This window comes from Aulonocara stuartgranti (genome assembly GCF_965226115.1).
Source record: "Aulonocara stuartgranti genome assembly, chromosome: 7".
Taxonomy (NCBI): domain Eukaryota; kingdom Metazoa; phylum Chordata; class Actinopteri; order Cichliformes; family Cichlidae; genus Aulonocara; species Aulonocara stuartgranti.
Window position 1 is genome coordinate 20,800,802 of NC_138945.1, and position 18,110 is coordinate 20,818,911.

The 18,110-nt window shown below is 39.9% G+C and overlaps 1 protein-coding gene across 4 annotated transcripts in view; it reads left to right on the plus strand.

The window, feature by feature from the left end:
- dym (dymeclin) overlaps nucleotides 1-18,110 on the plus strand; it is a 64,101-nt gene that overhangs the window by 13,587 nt on the left and 32,404 nt on the right. For all 4 annotated transcript variants that reach the window (XM_082541555.1, XM_082541557.1, XM_082541554.1 and 1 more), the window contains exons 7-12: nucleotides 2,630-2,755; nucleotides 5,849-5,988; nucleotides 14,931-15,116; nucleotides 16,155-16,333; nucleotides 17,283-17,408; nucleotides 17,525-17,638. In XM_082541555.1, coding sequence (XP_082397681.1) covers nucleotides 2,630-2,755; nucleotides 5,849-5,988; nucleotides 14,931-15,116; nucleotides 16,155-16,333; nucleotides 17,283-17,408; nucleotides 17,525-17,638 — 871 coding nt within the window. The remainder of the gene's footprint in view (nucleotides 1-2,629; nucleotides 2,756-5,848; nucleotides 5,989-14,930; nucleotides 15,117-16,154; nucleotides 16,334-17,282; nucleotides 17,409-17,524; nucleotides 17,639-18,110) is intronic.

Here is an 18,110-nt window from a genome sequence, read left to right on the forward strand (position 1 = left end):
CTTGGAATGAAAGTTTAGGAGCATTTCCAGGGAGTGGGAGTGGAGGGAACATAATGTTTGAAAAATTGTATCAGGCTTTAGTCCCACTGGGCGGTGTGAACACAAACATCCTCTGTGTTTACTTATCAATAAGTGAATGATTTTTTAAAAAGTACACGCAATATGTTTAGAAAAGCAATCTCCTCGAGCTTTTCAAAATAAATTTGTCGAATCATGATTGACGTCTTCTTGTCACAGCATCTTCCACTTGTTCTGTGCGTCGTTCCGGATACCTTCTCTCACCGTCTGCCTCTATTTTCTCTGCACCTCTTCACCTTTCGCTCTCCTTTTCTTCTCTTGTCTCCAAACATCAAACTGTGGCTCCTGTGTAAATGCATTCAACATTCCAACATTATTCATTGTTCCAAGCTTAAAATCGCTCTCTGTTTTTCTTCCCTTCACCACTTTGTGGCTGTTAGCCCATTTCCCCTCTACGTGCTCCTGGCTTGGATGGGAAACCCACCATTCTTTTAGTTAGCTTCCCCCAAGTCCCAAGCAGACTCCTGTGCCTTTTTTGTGGCTTTGTCTCACGAGTACGAGAGTGGTTATTTTTCCATTCACAGGTATCCAACTAAAACAGTAGCTGATTGGTGACAAAGTACTTTGCAAAGCTAAAAAACAGCACGCAGTAATGGAATTAATTTCAAAACAGAAATTTAAGTAGCCCATAAAACTGGCTTAAAGAGTGCAGTGTGCATGTGCAGACTTCACACAGAGCTTCTAAGTATGTACTGGATTCAAAAGACAATGTTTTGACATGACTGGGCCTTTATCATGCACAATGCACTGTTTCTATGCAAACTGTGAGAGCTGATCTGTCCGGGTGACATAGGCTCCAGCTCCCCTCAGCCCTGAATTGGATATTAGTAGTATGACAAATGTTTACTTAAATTAATTACAGAAATATTATGTAAGAGTAGGTCACGGATTGTAGGTTCTGATTTTTAAATGGCTGAACAGGAACAACCTGAGCTTCTTGTATAATATTACACTACAGTATATACACTGTAGTATACAGGGTGGGCCATTTATATGGATACACCATAATAACATGGGAGTGGTTGGTGATATTAAAGTCCTGTTTGTGGCACATTAGTATATGTGAGGGGGCAAACTCCTCAAGATGGGTGGTGACCATGGTGGCCATTTAGAAGTCGGCCATCTTGGATACAACTTTTGTTTTTTCAATAGGAAGAGGGCCATGTGACGTGCGTTCACCAGATATCAACACGATTTCGATCCGCTCCTCACGTGTTTACCTCTTCGACATGTCAATGGCTGTGAACAAAGAGAAACTTGTAAATAACTCATGAAAGAATAAAGTTACGCTGAAACCAAGCACACCATTGTTTTTCTTGTGACATTACCAATAAGTTCGATGTGTCACATGGTCCTCTTCCTATTGAAAAACCAAAAGTTGTATCCAAGATGGCCGACTTCTAAATGGCCACCATGGTCTCCACCCATCTTGAGGAGTTTGCCCCCTCACATATACTAATGCGCCACAAACAGGACTTTAATATCACCAACCATTCACATGTTATTACGATGTATCCATATAAATGGCCCACCCTGTGTTTCTAACTAACTAAGCAGCTCATTTTCTTTCTTTTGCCAATACTTTCTTTAAAGATACAGCAAATCTTGGGGTCAACGTAAAATAAAGGCAGATGTGAAATGTAAACGTTTGATCAGAGGTCAAATGTGACGTGATATTTGGATGCAAACTGTAATGTGATATTTACAATCCCCATATACCAGTATCATTTCCCAAATGTTGCCAATACAAACAGACAATTTTAAAGATAAAGCTTCAAATGAAAAGTTGACCTTATTCGACCCTGATGAAAAGGTCAGAGGTACAATGTAATGTGATAGTTATAGGTTATCGATACAAACAATGGCAATAAGAAACATAGTTTTAGATGGCTCTATGTAGCATTATTATCACCTTCAGATCAATCTATTGATAGTGAAGGAGAGATCAGAGGTCAAATGTGACATGATAATCTTGATACAGCTATTTCTATATGTTGACAATATATGCCACACTAGTAAAATCATAGTTTCCAAGTTAAAAGTTTTGTCCGTTTTCAGCCAATAAACAATGGAGTTTATTGGCTGAAATCTAACAGACAAACTAAAAAAATCATTTTTCGTCACTGATTAATAGGAAGAAGGCTGAAAACTGAACTAAGGGCGCGTACATATGAGCATCATTTTATAACTCCGTGACCTGTAGTGTGCTAAGAATTGGCATTTTAGCAAGGTAGGAAATGTACTGTAGAGTCTGGATTTTTTGATATAAATGGATAAACTGTTTACAAAAAAGATGTTTTTAGTCATAAAACAGGTCTGAAAAGAACCATCAAGGCATGATATGTAGTGCTGCCACCTTCAGCTAACTGCAGTGCTCTGTCATCCTTTTATGAAGAGATGTTGACATCAATGCAGCCAAGAGAGCATATCAATCTATTCTGTTTGAAAGCATGCATGAAATGCTTATAGATATTATTTTATGCAGATGTTTAGCTATAAAATTGAGTTTGTTTATTTACATGAACTCTTTGTGTTACATTGTTTTCTTTAGTGACATCACCTATAGCATCCTGTTTGAGGCAGTGACCGTGCTGCTGGTATTCTTCTCCTATCAGCTCTTCTACAAAGACATCCTCAGAGATGGAATTATATACCAGCACATCATGAAGGGACGATGGTGAGGAAACACACTCGCTCACACTCCACTGAAGACTACACTTAACTTGAAGTGCCCATATTAACAGAAAAGGTAGAAATGGAAGTGTTTTGTATGTGATTATGTGCTCACAAGCCACTTTATTAGTTATATCAAACTGGTCCCCCTTTTGGCTTGCTTGACCTGCTTGAATTCTTAGTGGCACAAATTAAATCTGGGTACCCTGTGGTCATAAAAGGATGGACATGGTCAGCAACAATCCTCAGGTAGTCGCAGTGTCTCTAGAAAATCTCCCCAACAGCATTGCACCATCAGTACCTTGAACTGATGATGCAAGGCAGGATGGATCCATCCTTTCATGGTGTTTATACCAAATTCTGACCCTACCATCTGAATGCTGCAAAGTTTTTCTTCTGTTATCCAACAATTTTGCGAAGTCCATGCAACATAACCTGACAGGAGTGACCCCCGGTGTGCTCTTCTGCTGCCCCACCTGCTTCAAGGTTCAGCAGGTTGCATGTTCAGAGATGCTCTTCCACAAAATGTTGCAATTTGAGTTACTGTTGCCTTCTTAAAGCAATTTGACCATTCCCCTTAAGGTAGGGGTGTCCAACTCCAAGCCCCAAGGGCCGGTTACCTGCAGGTTTGAGACAGCTGATTTAAAAGGCTAAATGACCTCCTCAACATGTCTTGAAGTTCTCCAGAGGCTGGTAATGAACTCATTATTTGATTCAGGTGTGTTGTTCCAGTGTGATAAAACCTGCAGGCACCGGCCTTTGAGGCCTGGAGTTGGACACCCTGCCTTAAGGCCTTTTGACCCTGTGAACTGCTGCCAACTGCATATTTGCTCTCTTTTTATACCATCTTCTGTAAACCCTTGAGATAGCAGGTTGATTTAAACATGCCTAAATTAGTTACTGTCACATCATTGGCTGGTTTCAGGACATAGTATATATGTCTGTCTTCCTCCCTTCACCTCCAGCCAGTGGCAGCAGATGACTGCCCCTCCCTGAGCTTGGTTCTGCCAGGGGTTTCTTCCTGTGAAAAGAGTTTTTCCTTCCCACTGTCACCTAGTGCTTGCATCTGTTTTTTGTTTTTTTTTCTCTCTAATATTGTAGAGTCGTTACCTCATTATAAAACATCCCTTGCGGTGACTGTGATTTGTGGCTATATGCAAATTAAATTGAATATTTTTAATTAATAAGCAGCTGAATAGGTATATCTATTAAAATAGTCACTGAGTGTATCTACATGACTGCGCAGTGCATGTGCAGAACGCCTACAAAGCAGCCAGTTTGGCAAACCTTAAAATAAACAATGAGCTGCTGCTTCACAGTCTGCCATTTTTGTTCACTTGCTAGAGTGGCTTGTCTGACTCTAAAACGTCTAAGCAATGAGCAAAAACACCAAATGTTCTGTTGTTGGCTGCAGACCTGCACAAGTCTTCAGGCACATCTGAGAAAACGAGACTCAGTGATTTATTTTTGTTTTTGATGATAATTCCACAGAACAACAGGGTGTTTGCATGCAGCATGGCTAATATCGTTCCACTAGCATTGATGCTTGTCACTGTCCAGAGCTATGGGGAACTTATTGTATTGTATCATTGAAGCTTGAAGATCCTGTTTGGGCAGAGGAATAAATGGTTATAATACATGTAATTGTGACAGGGGAAAAATAGTTGCATTGAAATATTTATGCGGTGGTTAACGGCTTGACTTCTGCAGGATTCACAAGGTGTTAGCCAAGAGCCCTCAGGCTGCTGTGCCATACTATAAGTTGCAGTCCATAACTAATGTTTATGCCAAATCAGCTGATCAATAGATTGCATTTTTTGGGAGGGGAGCTAAAATGTCTGAACCTGTAAATAAATATAATAGGGTTTTTTGTATTTTTTATAAATACAGCCCCATAATATTTTTGTTTTTCAGTCAAATAATCTACTCACATAAAATTAACCTGTTGGTTGTCCTTGTCCCATTTAACTGATACCAAAAGAAGAAAACAAAACTAATTTAGCCAATCACAGCCACAGCAGTGTGAGAGCGAAACATTAGCCTGTTTATTATAATAAATGTTAATGCAAGCCTGTACATGGAAATGGTTTTCTTGAATGTTATTAAATTTAGATAACTGCTGTATTTTGATGCATTTTGTTTGAGTCCAATAGTTGCAGTTTAGACTAACACAACCAAAGCGAGCACTTTGGCTCAGTGGATTGAAGTGATGAAAGGTTTTCAAGTGACAAAACAGCTTTGAAGGCCATCTAATAAGATTTAGTGTTTCCAGAAAGTAAAGCACAAACAGTGATATTAGATCCACAAGAAATTACAGCTTACGTGTAAAGAAGGGAAAACTGACTAAGATTGATGCCCAACATAGACACGTGTAAATGGAGAGCGGGTTGTTAGACGTGGCTGTAGACACGCACCTGCATGCACATATGTGCGTTTTGCTTTCTGCTGCACTGTGAAGAATATGGCGTGATCAGCGACTAGGAAGGTGCTAAGGCTGACTTTGCAAAAGAGCTGATTTTTTTTCCTCTCTCTCTGGAGAAAATCCTCACAATCTGTTCCTATTCTGTTTCTAAAATTAGCATTTCTTGTCTTTAGCAGGTAAGGAACACTTTTAAACATGACCAAATAACCCCAGTGCTTTTATTCTCAGAACTTTTGCGGAAGGCTTCACTTATTATATATCTAATAAAGAAAACTAAAGTGCTAAAGATGAGAGTGATTGTCTCCGTGCCTCCTTATATTATTCAAAACCTTTATTGTTCAGCCCTTCAATTATTCACACATGATCTAATTTTAAAGAATTGAAATAAAGCTAAGACCACAACTGTAGGGCTTTATTCTTTATGTGTGCTTTACTTTTAAGGCCTAATCTAAGCAGTGAATATAGAGACAAATGATGAACCCAGTACGAATGCAGCTACTACTCCATACTCTTTGTGATGCAAGAAAAAAGGGAGGATAAAGTCAAATAAAATAACAAGCCCAATTTCCTTTGACTTTTCATATGCGCTGAGGTATAAATGTGCATTTATGTCTCACATTGAGTCCGAATGTCCAGTTTTGTCTTTTTAAAACCGTTATCATCCCTTTTCCACAGCATGTGTTTAACCAGTCGACTGGTGAAGACCCTGCTCTACAACTTCATAAGGCAAGAGAAGTGTCCTCCTCCTTCAACCCACATTTTCGAACCAAAAGCTGAGGGCGGCTTGCTTTATGGTCTGGCGTCAGGGGTGGCAAGTACGAGCACACTCATCAACACACGATAAAAAAAGGGAAAGCTTAATTATTATTGTATTTACTAATCAGATTGCTACCCAGATAAGAAGGCAGATCCCACTTTTTGTGTGTTTATGTTTTTATTGAAATATCTTTATTTTTAATTCGTAGTCAAAGTGTGAATATTTAAACAGTTTACTTTGTACATTTCTGTAAAACTTTGGAACTTTGGTCATTTTCACACCTTTAGTTTGTTTACTTGTAGCTTTTCCCCGTGGTCTGATTTGTTTTCAGATGAATCAAAATGTGTCACTGAAAACTACGTGACAATGTTCAGTCTGCTCACTGGCCGCATGTATCTGTGGTGGGGTGCTGTGTTCTGGACTATTGGAGAACTCAGAGAATTTATGTTCAGTTCACGGCTAGTTGCTAGCCTGCACAGACCTTTGCACATCTATGGTACCTTCCCACACTGAGAATACAAAGGATACGAGGCTATGAGAGGTTTTTTAGCTCTACTGTGTTCACACCTACACAAATGAACCCCACCAAGAGGGGAAAACTAATTACTTTGATTTAAACGGACACACTGCAGGTGTGAAAACGCCCTTAGATTACTGTATTATTGCATTAGGGGACTGTGGTGAGCTTTTCAGATGCAGTCACCTGTTTTTTCCTTCCAAATTGTTGCCTAAAATGAAGCAGCGATGTGTCTAGTCACATCCAAAGACTCATATTTTTCCCCGTCTCATATTGTTTCTCACACATACACACACTGCAAAAAAATTCAAATATAATAATTTCTCAATAACATGCCAAATTGAATTCACTGGCTGGTTGGGGTTTTCCTGTGTGAATTTAACTGGGTGCCTACTTTTCTGTCTCCATAACGACTCCTTGTGTTCCTCACCCATTTTTGTCTTTTGTTCTAGTGATGTTGCCACTAGCAACACATCAAAATCAAACTGTTGGATTAACACATCCACACGCCGTAAGATTTATACATTACAGTTATGTTGGGGTGTGGGGGATTTTATAAAATATAAACTGACCCGACGCATCTGAGAAATAAAAGTGAGAGCAACGCTGCTGAAATGAATGACAAAAAAATTAGTGGATTTTTGTTGTGTGCATTTTTAGCTGGTAATGTGCACTGTGTGTGCCTGTTTCAGTGTGAGAACAGGGCCGGGTTTCCCCCACGGATAAACGGTCTTTGTCGGTTGTTGGTGGCAGATTCCTATCAGTGAGCCATCACCATTCAAGCCAGCCTGTCTGTCTGTGGCCAGTGATCAGCTCGATGAGTTATGGTGCCCTGTCCTGTTCTGTAATCCTCTAGAGCCTGTCTGTCTGCAGCCGCCTCCCTTATACACACACACGCAGACCAACAAAGACACAAGCCCTCTTATGCTCAGAGCTCAGAAACAACACTTGTTTTCTTTCTCTGTCTCTGTGTCTCGTATGCATGGAGGCATTTGGCACTGACAGAATATACAAGTGGGTGTTATTCTGAAAACAGTAACTATCAGATGACTTTCTTGAACTTCGTTATACTAGCAAACGTTTGGCTAGTTAGGAGAATTAGACCAGTTTCACAACTGAAGGGCAGTTTGCCCCTCGTGGTTGGGATTGCTCAGCTTGCGAAAACGATTATATAAAGTCATCAGTCGAAAATAACTGATGATATTAAACTAGACTACAACTGTTGAGCCATGCAAAGCTATATTTATGCAAAATAGTGCTCTGAGTTGAATGATGGCATTTATGTTGAGCCAATTTCATTTTATCATCTCAGTCTACTGAACTAAGTAGCACAGAGGACAAAATACAGCTGAGGCAAAGAGCAGTATTATTCATCTGTATTAATGTGGCCGTGTACTAAAGGATGTCACAGAAAGATTTCATGGGTGAGAAGGATACACATGCTTTGTTCCTGTACTTGAGTAGAATCTTCGTCTATCTGCGCTTTACTGGAGCGTTTAGCTTTCTGACCACATTTTACTTTTATTTGTTACATCTGTACTTTCTACTCCTTGCATTTTTGAAACGTGCTCATTACTTTAGGTTTAAGACATTTGAGGAGAGTTATTGTTTCCTGTGAATGAGTGCGTTTCCAACAATAAACCAGTTGGAACCTAATAAAGGAAACAATAACACAATCTTATTGATGTATCCATCACTGAGGGTTATTGTAAAGGAAGAGATCACTCAGGGGGTTAAAGTGACTGCGAACGATCCAAAATGGCGTTTTTGGCGCAGATGTGTGTAAATTGTGGTAATGGTATTTCAGCAAATAGCTAGCACTACAAATGTGGAGAAACATTTTTGAAGTGGAAGGCAATATTTCTAATAGCTCAACAAATATCAGCAAACGCACAAACTGTTTCTGTGCAGTTTTTCCACACAGTGGGTATGCTATTCACAGTTGTTTTATTTCTTAAAGAAAGGAAAGAATGTGTGAGGAGTTCATTTAGAGATGTAACCCCTAAACACACACACAGTTTGGTCTGGACTAGTTATGACCAGTGTTGGTCAAGTTACTTGAAAAAAAGTAATCAGTAACTAATTACTGATTACTTCCCCAAAAAAGTAATCCGTTACTTTACTGATTACTTATTTTCAAAAGTAATTAATTACTTAGTTAGTTAGTTACTTTTTAAAAACACGATTTACAACCTGAAGAGGTGATAAAGCGATAGATCTTTCAGCCCAATTCTACTTTTTTTGCATAATCCATCATACAACATGTAATCAAATGGAAAAATCTCTTTTTTTTAACTTGTTTTATCAGTTTTAATCTTTTAACTTTATGCATCAAGCAAAAATTTAATTATATGCAACATTCTCTGACTTGAATAAATTAGTTTAAGATTTAAACCTATTTTCTACACATTCCAGCACATAAAATAAAATATTTTTTGTGTTTACACTCACTCTTTCAAATAGATGCAAGTAAAACACAGCAGAAAATAAATAAAGTCAAAGACTCAGCTGTCCTGTTGCTCTATTTTCACCTGTAAAGCAGGACTGTGGTAGGCGGAGGTTTACCCTGGTGCAGGTGTGCCGCGGTCAGTGGAAGAATCCGCGAGTTTCTCTGTGAATTTCCCATTACGTCATTTTGCACTCCGTGCTTGCTTGGAAGTTTAGGGTTTTTTTCCGCTGTAAAAATAAGTTTTCTTCCCACGCATGATGGACGCTAATGTTTTTGTCACATTTTATGGAATCAAACTCAAAGTAAGGTCAGTACTTCCACGCTTTAAACGCTGCACACTCATACTCTCTCCCACAATCGATATGTGATCCATTGTTGATCTGCACACAGCTGTTGTCACTAACTTACGTCACTGTCACTGTCATGAGACATTCTCGCAAAAAATCACGGTTTTAGTAACGCAGTAACGCAGCGTTCCTACGGGAAAGTAACGGTAATCTAATTACCGTTTTTGCAATAGTAATCCCTTACTTTACTCGTTACTTGAAAAAAAGTAATCAGATTACAGTAACGCGTTATGACACTACCTGTTTTGTTTTTTTTATACTTGCCATGCCTAAACACTTGAATCGTGGACAGATTTTTTCCAAGAACCAGACACTGACCTTGGCAAAGCAAAGCAGTTCTTGAGTTTCTTTGGCATTTTAATGTCTAAGGGGTAGGATGTCTGTCACACACTCTGCTGTCTCAGTCTGAGCAAGCGTCTGCAGGGGGGATTATCACCCAGACTGGCAACTCAGGAGCTTTTCCTCCCCTCCTCTTCACTCCCCTCCCTCTGCTTCCATAGGAATTCAATTGGTAATTAGCCTCCAGGTGCTGATAATCAAAGGCACTTGTTTAACTGATCAGCTGCAAGTGTGACCACCTCTATAAAAGGAAGAGATCTATCCGCTTGCTCATCTGGACCAAGGAGGAATGAATTCAGCAATGATCTAAGAGAAGCAATTGTCTTTGCCCTTCAATCAGGGAAGGGTTATAAAACTATTTCAGAATAACTGGATTTTTCACAAGTGGAAAACTGTTAAGACAGTTGCCAAACTTCCTAAGAGTGGATGTCCCAGCAAATGTACCCTGAGGTCAGACTGTGCAAGGGCAGAGAAATATTTTAAAAAAAAACAAAAAAACAACTACATCTCAGACTCTTCAGGACTTAGCAAGTTCATAACAGTCCAACTAGAAGAAGACTTCAGGACTGTCATAAGAACAGTCATATCAGCAGAGCTTAGGTTTGCAAAGTTGCATCTGAACAAACCACAAGACTTCTGTAACAAATTCCCCTGGACAGACAAATCAAAATGGAAATGTTTGGCTATAATGCACAGCACCATGTTTGGTCAAACATCCAGCATATCAACACAAACACCTCACACCAACTGTAAGGCACGGTGGTGGGGGCGTGATGATTTGGGCTTGTTTTGTACCTTGCAGGCATTGAGTCAACCATAAACTCCTCTGCGTACCAAACTATTCTAGATTCAAATGTGAAGCTATCTTTGAAGCTTGGCCCAAATTGGGTCATGCAACAATATAGCACAGCAGCAAAGCTACAGCAGAATGGCTGAAAAAGAAGACAGTAAACATGTTTCAGTGGCCCAGTCAAAGTCCAGACTTCAACCTGATTGAAGTGCTGTGGTGAGACCTTAAGATAGCTGTGCAAAAATGAATGCCCGCAGACCTCAACTGAACTGAAGTAGCACTGTAAAGAAGAGTGTCTCGAAACCCCCCACATTCATGTACGAGACTGATAAAGTCATACACTTTATCATACAAGTTATTGTTGCTAAAGGTGCCTCTACAAGCTACTGAATCATGGAGTGTACTTCTACTTCCACATTCCGTCTTCTGCATTTTTGGCTTTGTTTTTGTTAAATATGTAATGACACAAACAGCTTTCTGATTCTGCAGTTTGTTATCTGCAGTCTACATGATTAATATTGAGTTAGCAGCAGCCACACAGACACGCTATGTGTACGTGTATGTGACATTATTGGCATAGCGCACTTAACAGAAAATGATACATTTCTAGCTTGGACTGGAGACTGCTCTCATTTTGCTATTAGGAGTGGAGGATTTGTTGTGGCAGAACTTTGTATTATCATTATGACGGTTACAAAATCTGTGGAATGTTCTCATATGTCAGATATGTTTATGTTACCATGGTTTTGGATTGCATTTGGATAAATGCGCTTTGAGCATATTTTTTGTGAAGAAGTGTGTTTATTTATCGTCTGCACAACATGTTTCCCCACATGCATTTTTTTAAGATAATCATCAGAGGTTTGACATATCCACATGCGCGCATGTGTGTGTGCGTGCATGTGTTTGTATCAGTGTATCTGCGTGCTTGGCCCTGAAGTCATATTTCATTCACTGTTATGCAAGTAAATAAGTAAGTAGCACACTGTGTCTGTCTCTGTTGACCAGTGTCTGTCTGCGCTGTGTTTTTAGCCGTAACTATGTGGAATCCTTTCCAACTCCAGCTCCCTTCTCTAGTGTCTCCACTGAGGTGTTTACATGTTCACGTTGCTCCTGAATTAGAAAAGCAAAAATTTCACTCGTTTCATAGAGATTTGAACTCTTGTATGTTTTTTTTGTTTTTTTTAATAAGCCTGCTTCTATTGCTGGAATTACTGCAGCTGAAAAATGACAGTCGTCAGATGTTAAGGAGTACAAGCCAGCTTAATTAGGACTGAAATTTTTAAATATAACTATGTTCACTCCATTACTACAACCTGCATTATGAACTGCATCAGAAGAAATAAAGTGAGAGTCGAGGTCAATATCAATTCATCTAGGTGATCTGGACTTAGAGGGTTTTCAGCCCACCTAATGTTTTGATTTAAATACTCTGTGCGCCAGTATTCGCGTGTCTGATGGCAGTAGTCATTATGCAAGACTAAGGCCAAGTAAAGCAACAGCACCGCATGTTCTGTTGCAGAAACTTGCAGTGTGGTCTGGCTTTGAGTTTCTATAGACTGTGGGTGCACATTGTGAGGAGAAGTGCAGATAATGAAGAGGTTGTTTTGGTAACATGCTCATCCTGCAAGTAAAGTAAGGTTTTCTGGGGGCATGGTTTGCATGTAGCACCTTTCAGCACCCCCCAAGTCCTAAAGCCCAGATTCTCATTTCAGCGTAGTAGCCTCTGTGAGAGAGTGTGTGACCTTCTCTTTTCCTCACTTTCCCCTTCCTCCTCCTGGTGTCCTCCTCCTCCTCCTCTTTTTCCACTGGGCAGCTGGCCAGGTCCTGAGCAGCCTAAGCAGGGTAGCATTATTGGGTTTATGTGGTGGGCAGGCAGACAGGCAGAGGGAACCAGGCCAGATGGCTAACAAACAGCACCCACTAAGGTAAAATAGAGCTGTGTGTGTGTGTGTGTGTGTGTGTGTGTGTGTGTGTGTGTGTGTGTGTGCGTCAGATATAGTGCAGGAAATGTCGCTGCCAGACCGGTCTCTCTGAAACTGCTGGGCTAGTCACTGTGGTGCCAGTGAAGAGATGTACGGGGCTCCGTCACAGCTTGGCCTTCTCTCGCTTGATCTTGTTTTCTCTCACACTCGCGTCTCTTTCTGGCCAGCAGAAAGGAAAGCTTATCATGTGCGTGTGTGTGCGTGTTTGTGTGTAAGGGAGAGACAGAGTGACCAGTGCAAATTATGTAATTCATCTCTCGGGGTTATTTTTTTTTTCTTGTTGTTGTCAAAGCACTTTGCTGATGTTCTTTCACCCACATATAAACAAGCTTCGTCCCCTCCTCTATGGAATTGGGTTCACATTCCTAAACACAAACGTTGGAGTAGCTCTTGGCTAGTCATTAGTGAACCAACATGTAAACATAAGGAGAAAAATAAGGGGGGGGAAACGTGTTTGAAAAGCTCCTTTTTCAGAATGCAAAGTCATTTAAGACAAATTAGTTTCAGGCTTCTTCAGTCAGAAACGTTCTTTTTGTCTTGGACGCTTTTGTTTCCCATCAGTCCAAACAGGATACATGAGAATGCCTCTTTAATTTTCTTCAGTTATTTTTTTTATAATATGATGGGATGCCGGCTTAAACAGGCGTCATATCAGGGCTCAGGGCAGCTAATTAACATGGCTCCATGTGTAACTTCAGCCAGACGTTTGTTACGCTCTTCCAGCCTTCGGCTCTAGATGGCAACAGATCTGCTTGGCTTGTTCTTGAGCTCACTAGTTGGATCATTGTGGGCTCACAACTGCACTCTAACACTTGGTTCACGCATTCTGTTTGGCTAGACGTGGAGGAGCCAGAGACTGTCATCTGTGTACCTTGCTGTTCATGTTTCTTGAGCTTTCTCTTGATGCTTGAAAACACCAGCACTTCGCTTGCTCTACAAGAAATTCTCTCATCTCTCTCTCATCACCCAACAAGAAAGAGGGGGGGACAAAAAAACCCTAACCCAGTAGTTCCACTTTCCGTTTGTGCTGTGGCGCCGTCTGTGTTGTTTCAAATTTCAGGTGCTGCAAACCATTGTGCGTGACTCCATTGTGCCTATTTGGCCTTGATTACATCAGTCTGGCTGTGAATACTTTTCTTTTTTCCCCACTGAAGTGTAAATCTGTTTTTAAGGCTGAAAAGGACTCAATTGTCAAATGATTTCTTTGATAAGATTTCCATGTACAAGCTAACTGCTCTTCCAACTGAATCTTACTTCAATTTTCTGTAGAAACAGAGGACTAAAGTTTTCAGTCCAGTCGATCCTCAAATATGATTCATGTTCTTACAATGAATGAAGTTGCTTTTAATTTCTCATGTTTACGTAGTTTCACAGTGACTTTCATTTCAAATACAAGTCGTGGTACACACACGTTTTCTTTTAGACTCCACAGGAAGCTGTAGGAACCCGCTGTACTCTAATCTGATCATCACTGAACAGCAGACACATACTGAATGGCAATATAGTATGCAAAGCAGCTCAATGTTCAGGTGACAGACACCAAAAGCAGATAATCTTACCAAAACACCAGTAATGTTTGCCAATAAACTTCCACATCAACTTAAAAAGATAACGAAGCATCTGGGGTTTGGATTGACTAGTTTCTGTCATTCAGCAAAGCGTTTGTTCATCTATACAAAGCGTCGACCAGCTAATGTCTCTTTTTTCGGGGCTAATCGAGGGCGCTCTGTGGGATTTGGTTCAGTGCTCTTGGAGGGCCGTTTAAATTCTCTGTTACAGATCTTCCCCTAGCTTTCTCCACATAGAGTTTATGCTATAGACTGGTGTGAATGCAACTCCCTGAGCATGTTCTTTTGTACGTTTAAGCTTGGTTTTCTGTAAGCTTATGAGTGCTTCTGCCGTGTCTCACCCCCTCTGTGCGAGTACTCTTTGATCCTACTTCAGATGTTCCGTGAATTGAGTTGTATCTTTTCATCGACCTCTCTCTTGTCTGAAGCAACCTTTTCCATTGTTTCACACCATTTTTTGCAGTTATTCTATGTTGTCTAATGTACTGAAGGTCTTTATTAACTCAACTGTGTATGAAAGAAAATACTTTTTTATGCTGTTGTGATGAGTTCAGTCATCTTCTGTGTTCAAGCTAAAGATGCTTGACCTTTACTCTGAGCTCACTTCACTTGTGTTTGCCTTTTTTTTTTTTGCCTTTTTTCTTTTTTTTTATGAACCAGCTTCAATTTATAGAAATTCATATTTAATATATAAAACCACTCGGCGAGTTACAACTAATCCAGATACTCTTTGTTGCCATTTATAGGAAGTATATCCATGCTTTCTCATATGACAGTATGGTTGGTTGTTTTTTTGTGTGTCTGTTTTTGGTTTTTTTTTTTTTATTGGTTTTTATGCATTATGAGCAAAAACAACAACGTATTTATCTGTCTATCTGTACATAAGCTTTCTTGTACCTCTAATTGTGTCTCTAAATTCCACATTTCTTTTCTTACAGTTTTAAATAAAACTTAATAAAAGAGAAAAAACCCTTGGTGAAAAAGATTGTGTCTTGCTCTTTGCAGGCGGTCTGTGGAGTGTCTTCACATTGGGTGGAGCTGGCAGCAGAGCTGGGATAGACCAGGAACATGACCCTTTACCTTTGTCCAATCAGAGTCTTCTGTTACTGCTGGTATTAGCCAATCTGACAGATGGGCCTGAATGGCCCAACCCCTACCGCCAGGCTATTACTTGTTTCAGAAACACACAAGGTAATATGTACTAGATAAACAAGGCGTGTGTAACACAGCATGCGAAAATCAGATTAGACGAACATATCAAGAAAAAAACAGATTTCATTATTTATCTTTTTATTTTCTACGAATCTCTGATTTGAAGAAGTCAAACTGTGTCTGTTCTTTGAATTATCGTGGTTTAGTAGTGACGCACATAGATACTCCGTCAGTTGTAGTGCGTTCGTAAATGATTAAACTTCTTATTTAAGACCTCCATTAGGTTTCTAAGAAACATCAGCCACAGTCTCCATGGAGTTATCCCTCCGAGCTAAAGATGGATTTATGGAGTTGTAAAAAACAAGATAACATGATAAAAATGTGTATTTTACGTAGTAGCTGTATATGTTCTGTGTTATTGTCATGTTGTTATTGAGATTCATATCAGTACGAAAGCTGGATAAATATTAACTGGTAACTTACGGTGAAGGGGTGGCATTAAAAAGGTGTGCTTTTCTTCCCACTGCTCTTTTTCAATATGTAAACTGAATCAGAACAGAGTGATATTGGAGTGCATTATTTTGGTTGTTTTGTTTTTTTCCTAAATGCTTTTCTCTGTATTGCTTACATTCCCAAAGTCAAGAGTGCTACGGCCCACTTCAAATCCTTAAAAATCTTAAACCTTCACTCTAAAGGGATGTATTTCATTAAAAATTTTACTACTAACGCAGGTTAGTTGTTGTAAATTGCTGACAATTGGCAAAGTGTTAAGTCCAATGTGTTACCCACCTGCCACTGGGACACAAACTTCAGTACAAGAGGTGTACATTTAGGTCAGAGTGAAAGTAATATCACAGACTAGCCGCCTCCTCTTAATAGTTTTTATATAAATATATAACTGCACATACTTACAAACAGAATTTTGGTTTTTACTGTTTTCGGTCTGCCTCTTTTTCTGCGCTGTGTCACATAATGTTTATGATGTTCCAAAACATATTTGGGACAGTTGTTTGTTTGAGTTATGTGAAAGAAGGCAGTGAATACTAATCCTGATAATATTTACCATTGTCCATGCAGACACATCATCGCTGCCTGTAGAGCAACCTCACACTTTCCAGATCAATTTCAACAGTCTGTACACTGCTCTGTGTGAGCAGCAGCGCTCCGACCAGGCCACGTTACTGCTGTACACCCTGCTTCACCAGAACACCAACATGAGGACGTACGTGCTGTCGAGAACTGACATGGACAATCTGGTGGGTCGAATTGAAGTGAATCTGAATCTGACATTTTGGAAACAAATAACACACTTGCTTAATAAAACACATCATGCAGTCCTTCCACACACACATTCAGTACGGCCGTGAAGTTTCGTCATTCAGGACCGATGCCGTGGCTCGGTGAACAGGCGAGATTAGTGCGGGGATTGCTGTTGATTTTCTGCGTGGGACCGTGCCAGCTGTTCCTTATAAGATAATAAATTCAAAGATATTTAGTGACTGGAAATCAATCTTTGGCATCTCAGATCAATTTACAAATGATTTAACATGGAGTAGTATAACTTTTTTTTTGCCTTGTTAGCTAAGACGAGGAACAAACCACAACAGAAGAACTCTATGAGGTTGTTTCCAAGACTTGTTTGGAAATCCTCATAAATTTAATCTTCAGTCACATTTTGAAACTCGTTCAGAAGTAGGGAGGCTACTATTGAGGCTAGGCTCTTTGCTCAACAATGAAGCAATGCTGCGTGACAGTGTAATGAGCTAACAGTGCTACTGCGTATGTTTATTACTAACTGCTAACTTGTTCGCCTCTGGCACTATTAGTAAATTGGGTTAAATAGAATAATGTGAATAACCCCTTTTTGGAATGTGTATACATTATGTTTTATGGTAATTTTGAGCTGTTTAATGGCTTCTTTTCCAAGACTGTTTGGATTTTTGCCCAGTTTTGTATGTGTGGTTTGTCTCTGGTTAGATGATCCATGAAGAATAAGAAGTGTCACTAGAGTTGTTTTTCAGAGCTGTGGCTCACACCTCATCTGTTGGCCAGCTCAAAAGTAAAATGACTTAGTGCCGCCGTAGTCTTGAACATGTCCTTCTTATACAGCCATGGCATGAGAAATCCACACAAAGTCAGAAGCCCTGCAGATGTCAACCCCGAATACATGTTTGACTCCTTTTCTTTTCCCGCTGTTTGTCTCAGGTGTTGCCCATACTCGAGATCCTTTACCACGTAGAGGAAAGAAATTCTCATCACGTCTACATGGCCCTTATCATTCTCCTCATCCTGACAGAGGACGATGCTTTCAACCGGTCCATCCATGAGGTGGTAGGTAGACGCACTTTACGTCTCAGCTGTTAACCGTCTCTCTTGGTGGTAATAGTCAATGATTCCTGACGTTTTTCACCTGGTTCGTCTAACTTCTGTCCCTCTCCATCTCACAGATATTAAAGAACGTCACATGGTACACAGAGAGATCGCTAACAGAGATTTCTCTCGGCAGTTTGCTCATCCTGGTGGTGATTCGCACCATCCAGTTCAACATGACCCGGACAAGGGTAAAATTAACACACGGTGATGAAGACGTTTGTACATTTGTGAAAGAGGCATATGTTACAGTCCTGTGCAAAAGACTTTTTTTTTTTTTTTTGAAAAAAAAAAAAATTCAATTTTTTTTTTTTTAAATGAGACCCCTGTTCATCGAAGCAAATGAGAGAAAGAGCACAAGGATGTGACATTAATGAGGTGTTATACCGTATACTTTGTATTTCAGATTGTTTCCCTTTGTGAAAATTGTCATGCAAAATGTTTCTCAGTCTAAATGTACTTTCCCTTTCTCTTGATGTCACATTTTACATAGTTGTGCATTCAGAGCTTAGCACATTATTCTCAGTCCCTGAAATGATTATTTGGTGCAGTTTCAATAGCTGACCTTACACTAACTTTTCATCTAATTCCCCAGTGCTGGGGGGGATACAAGGAATCAGAGATCATAATGTCTTTACCCAAAATTAGGCTGTGGTTTACTGA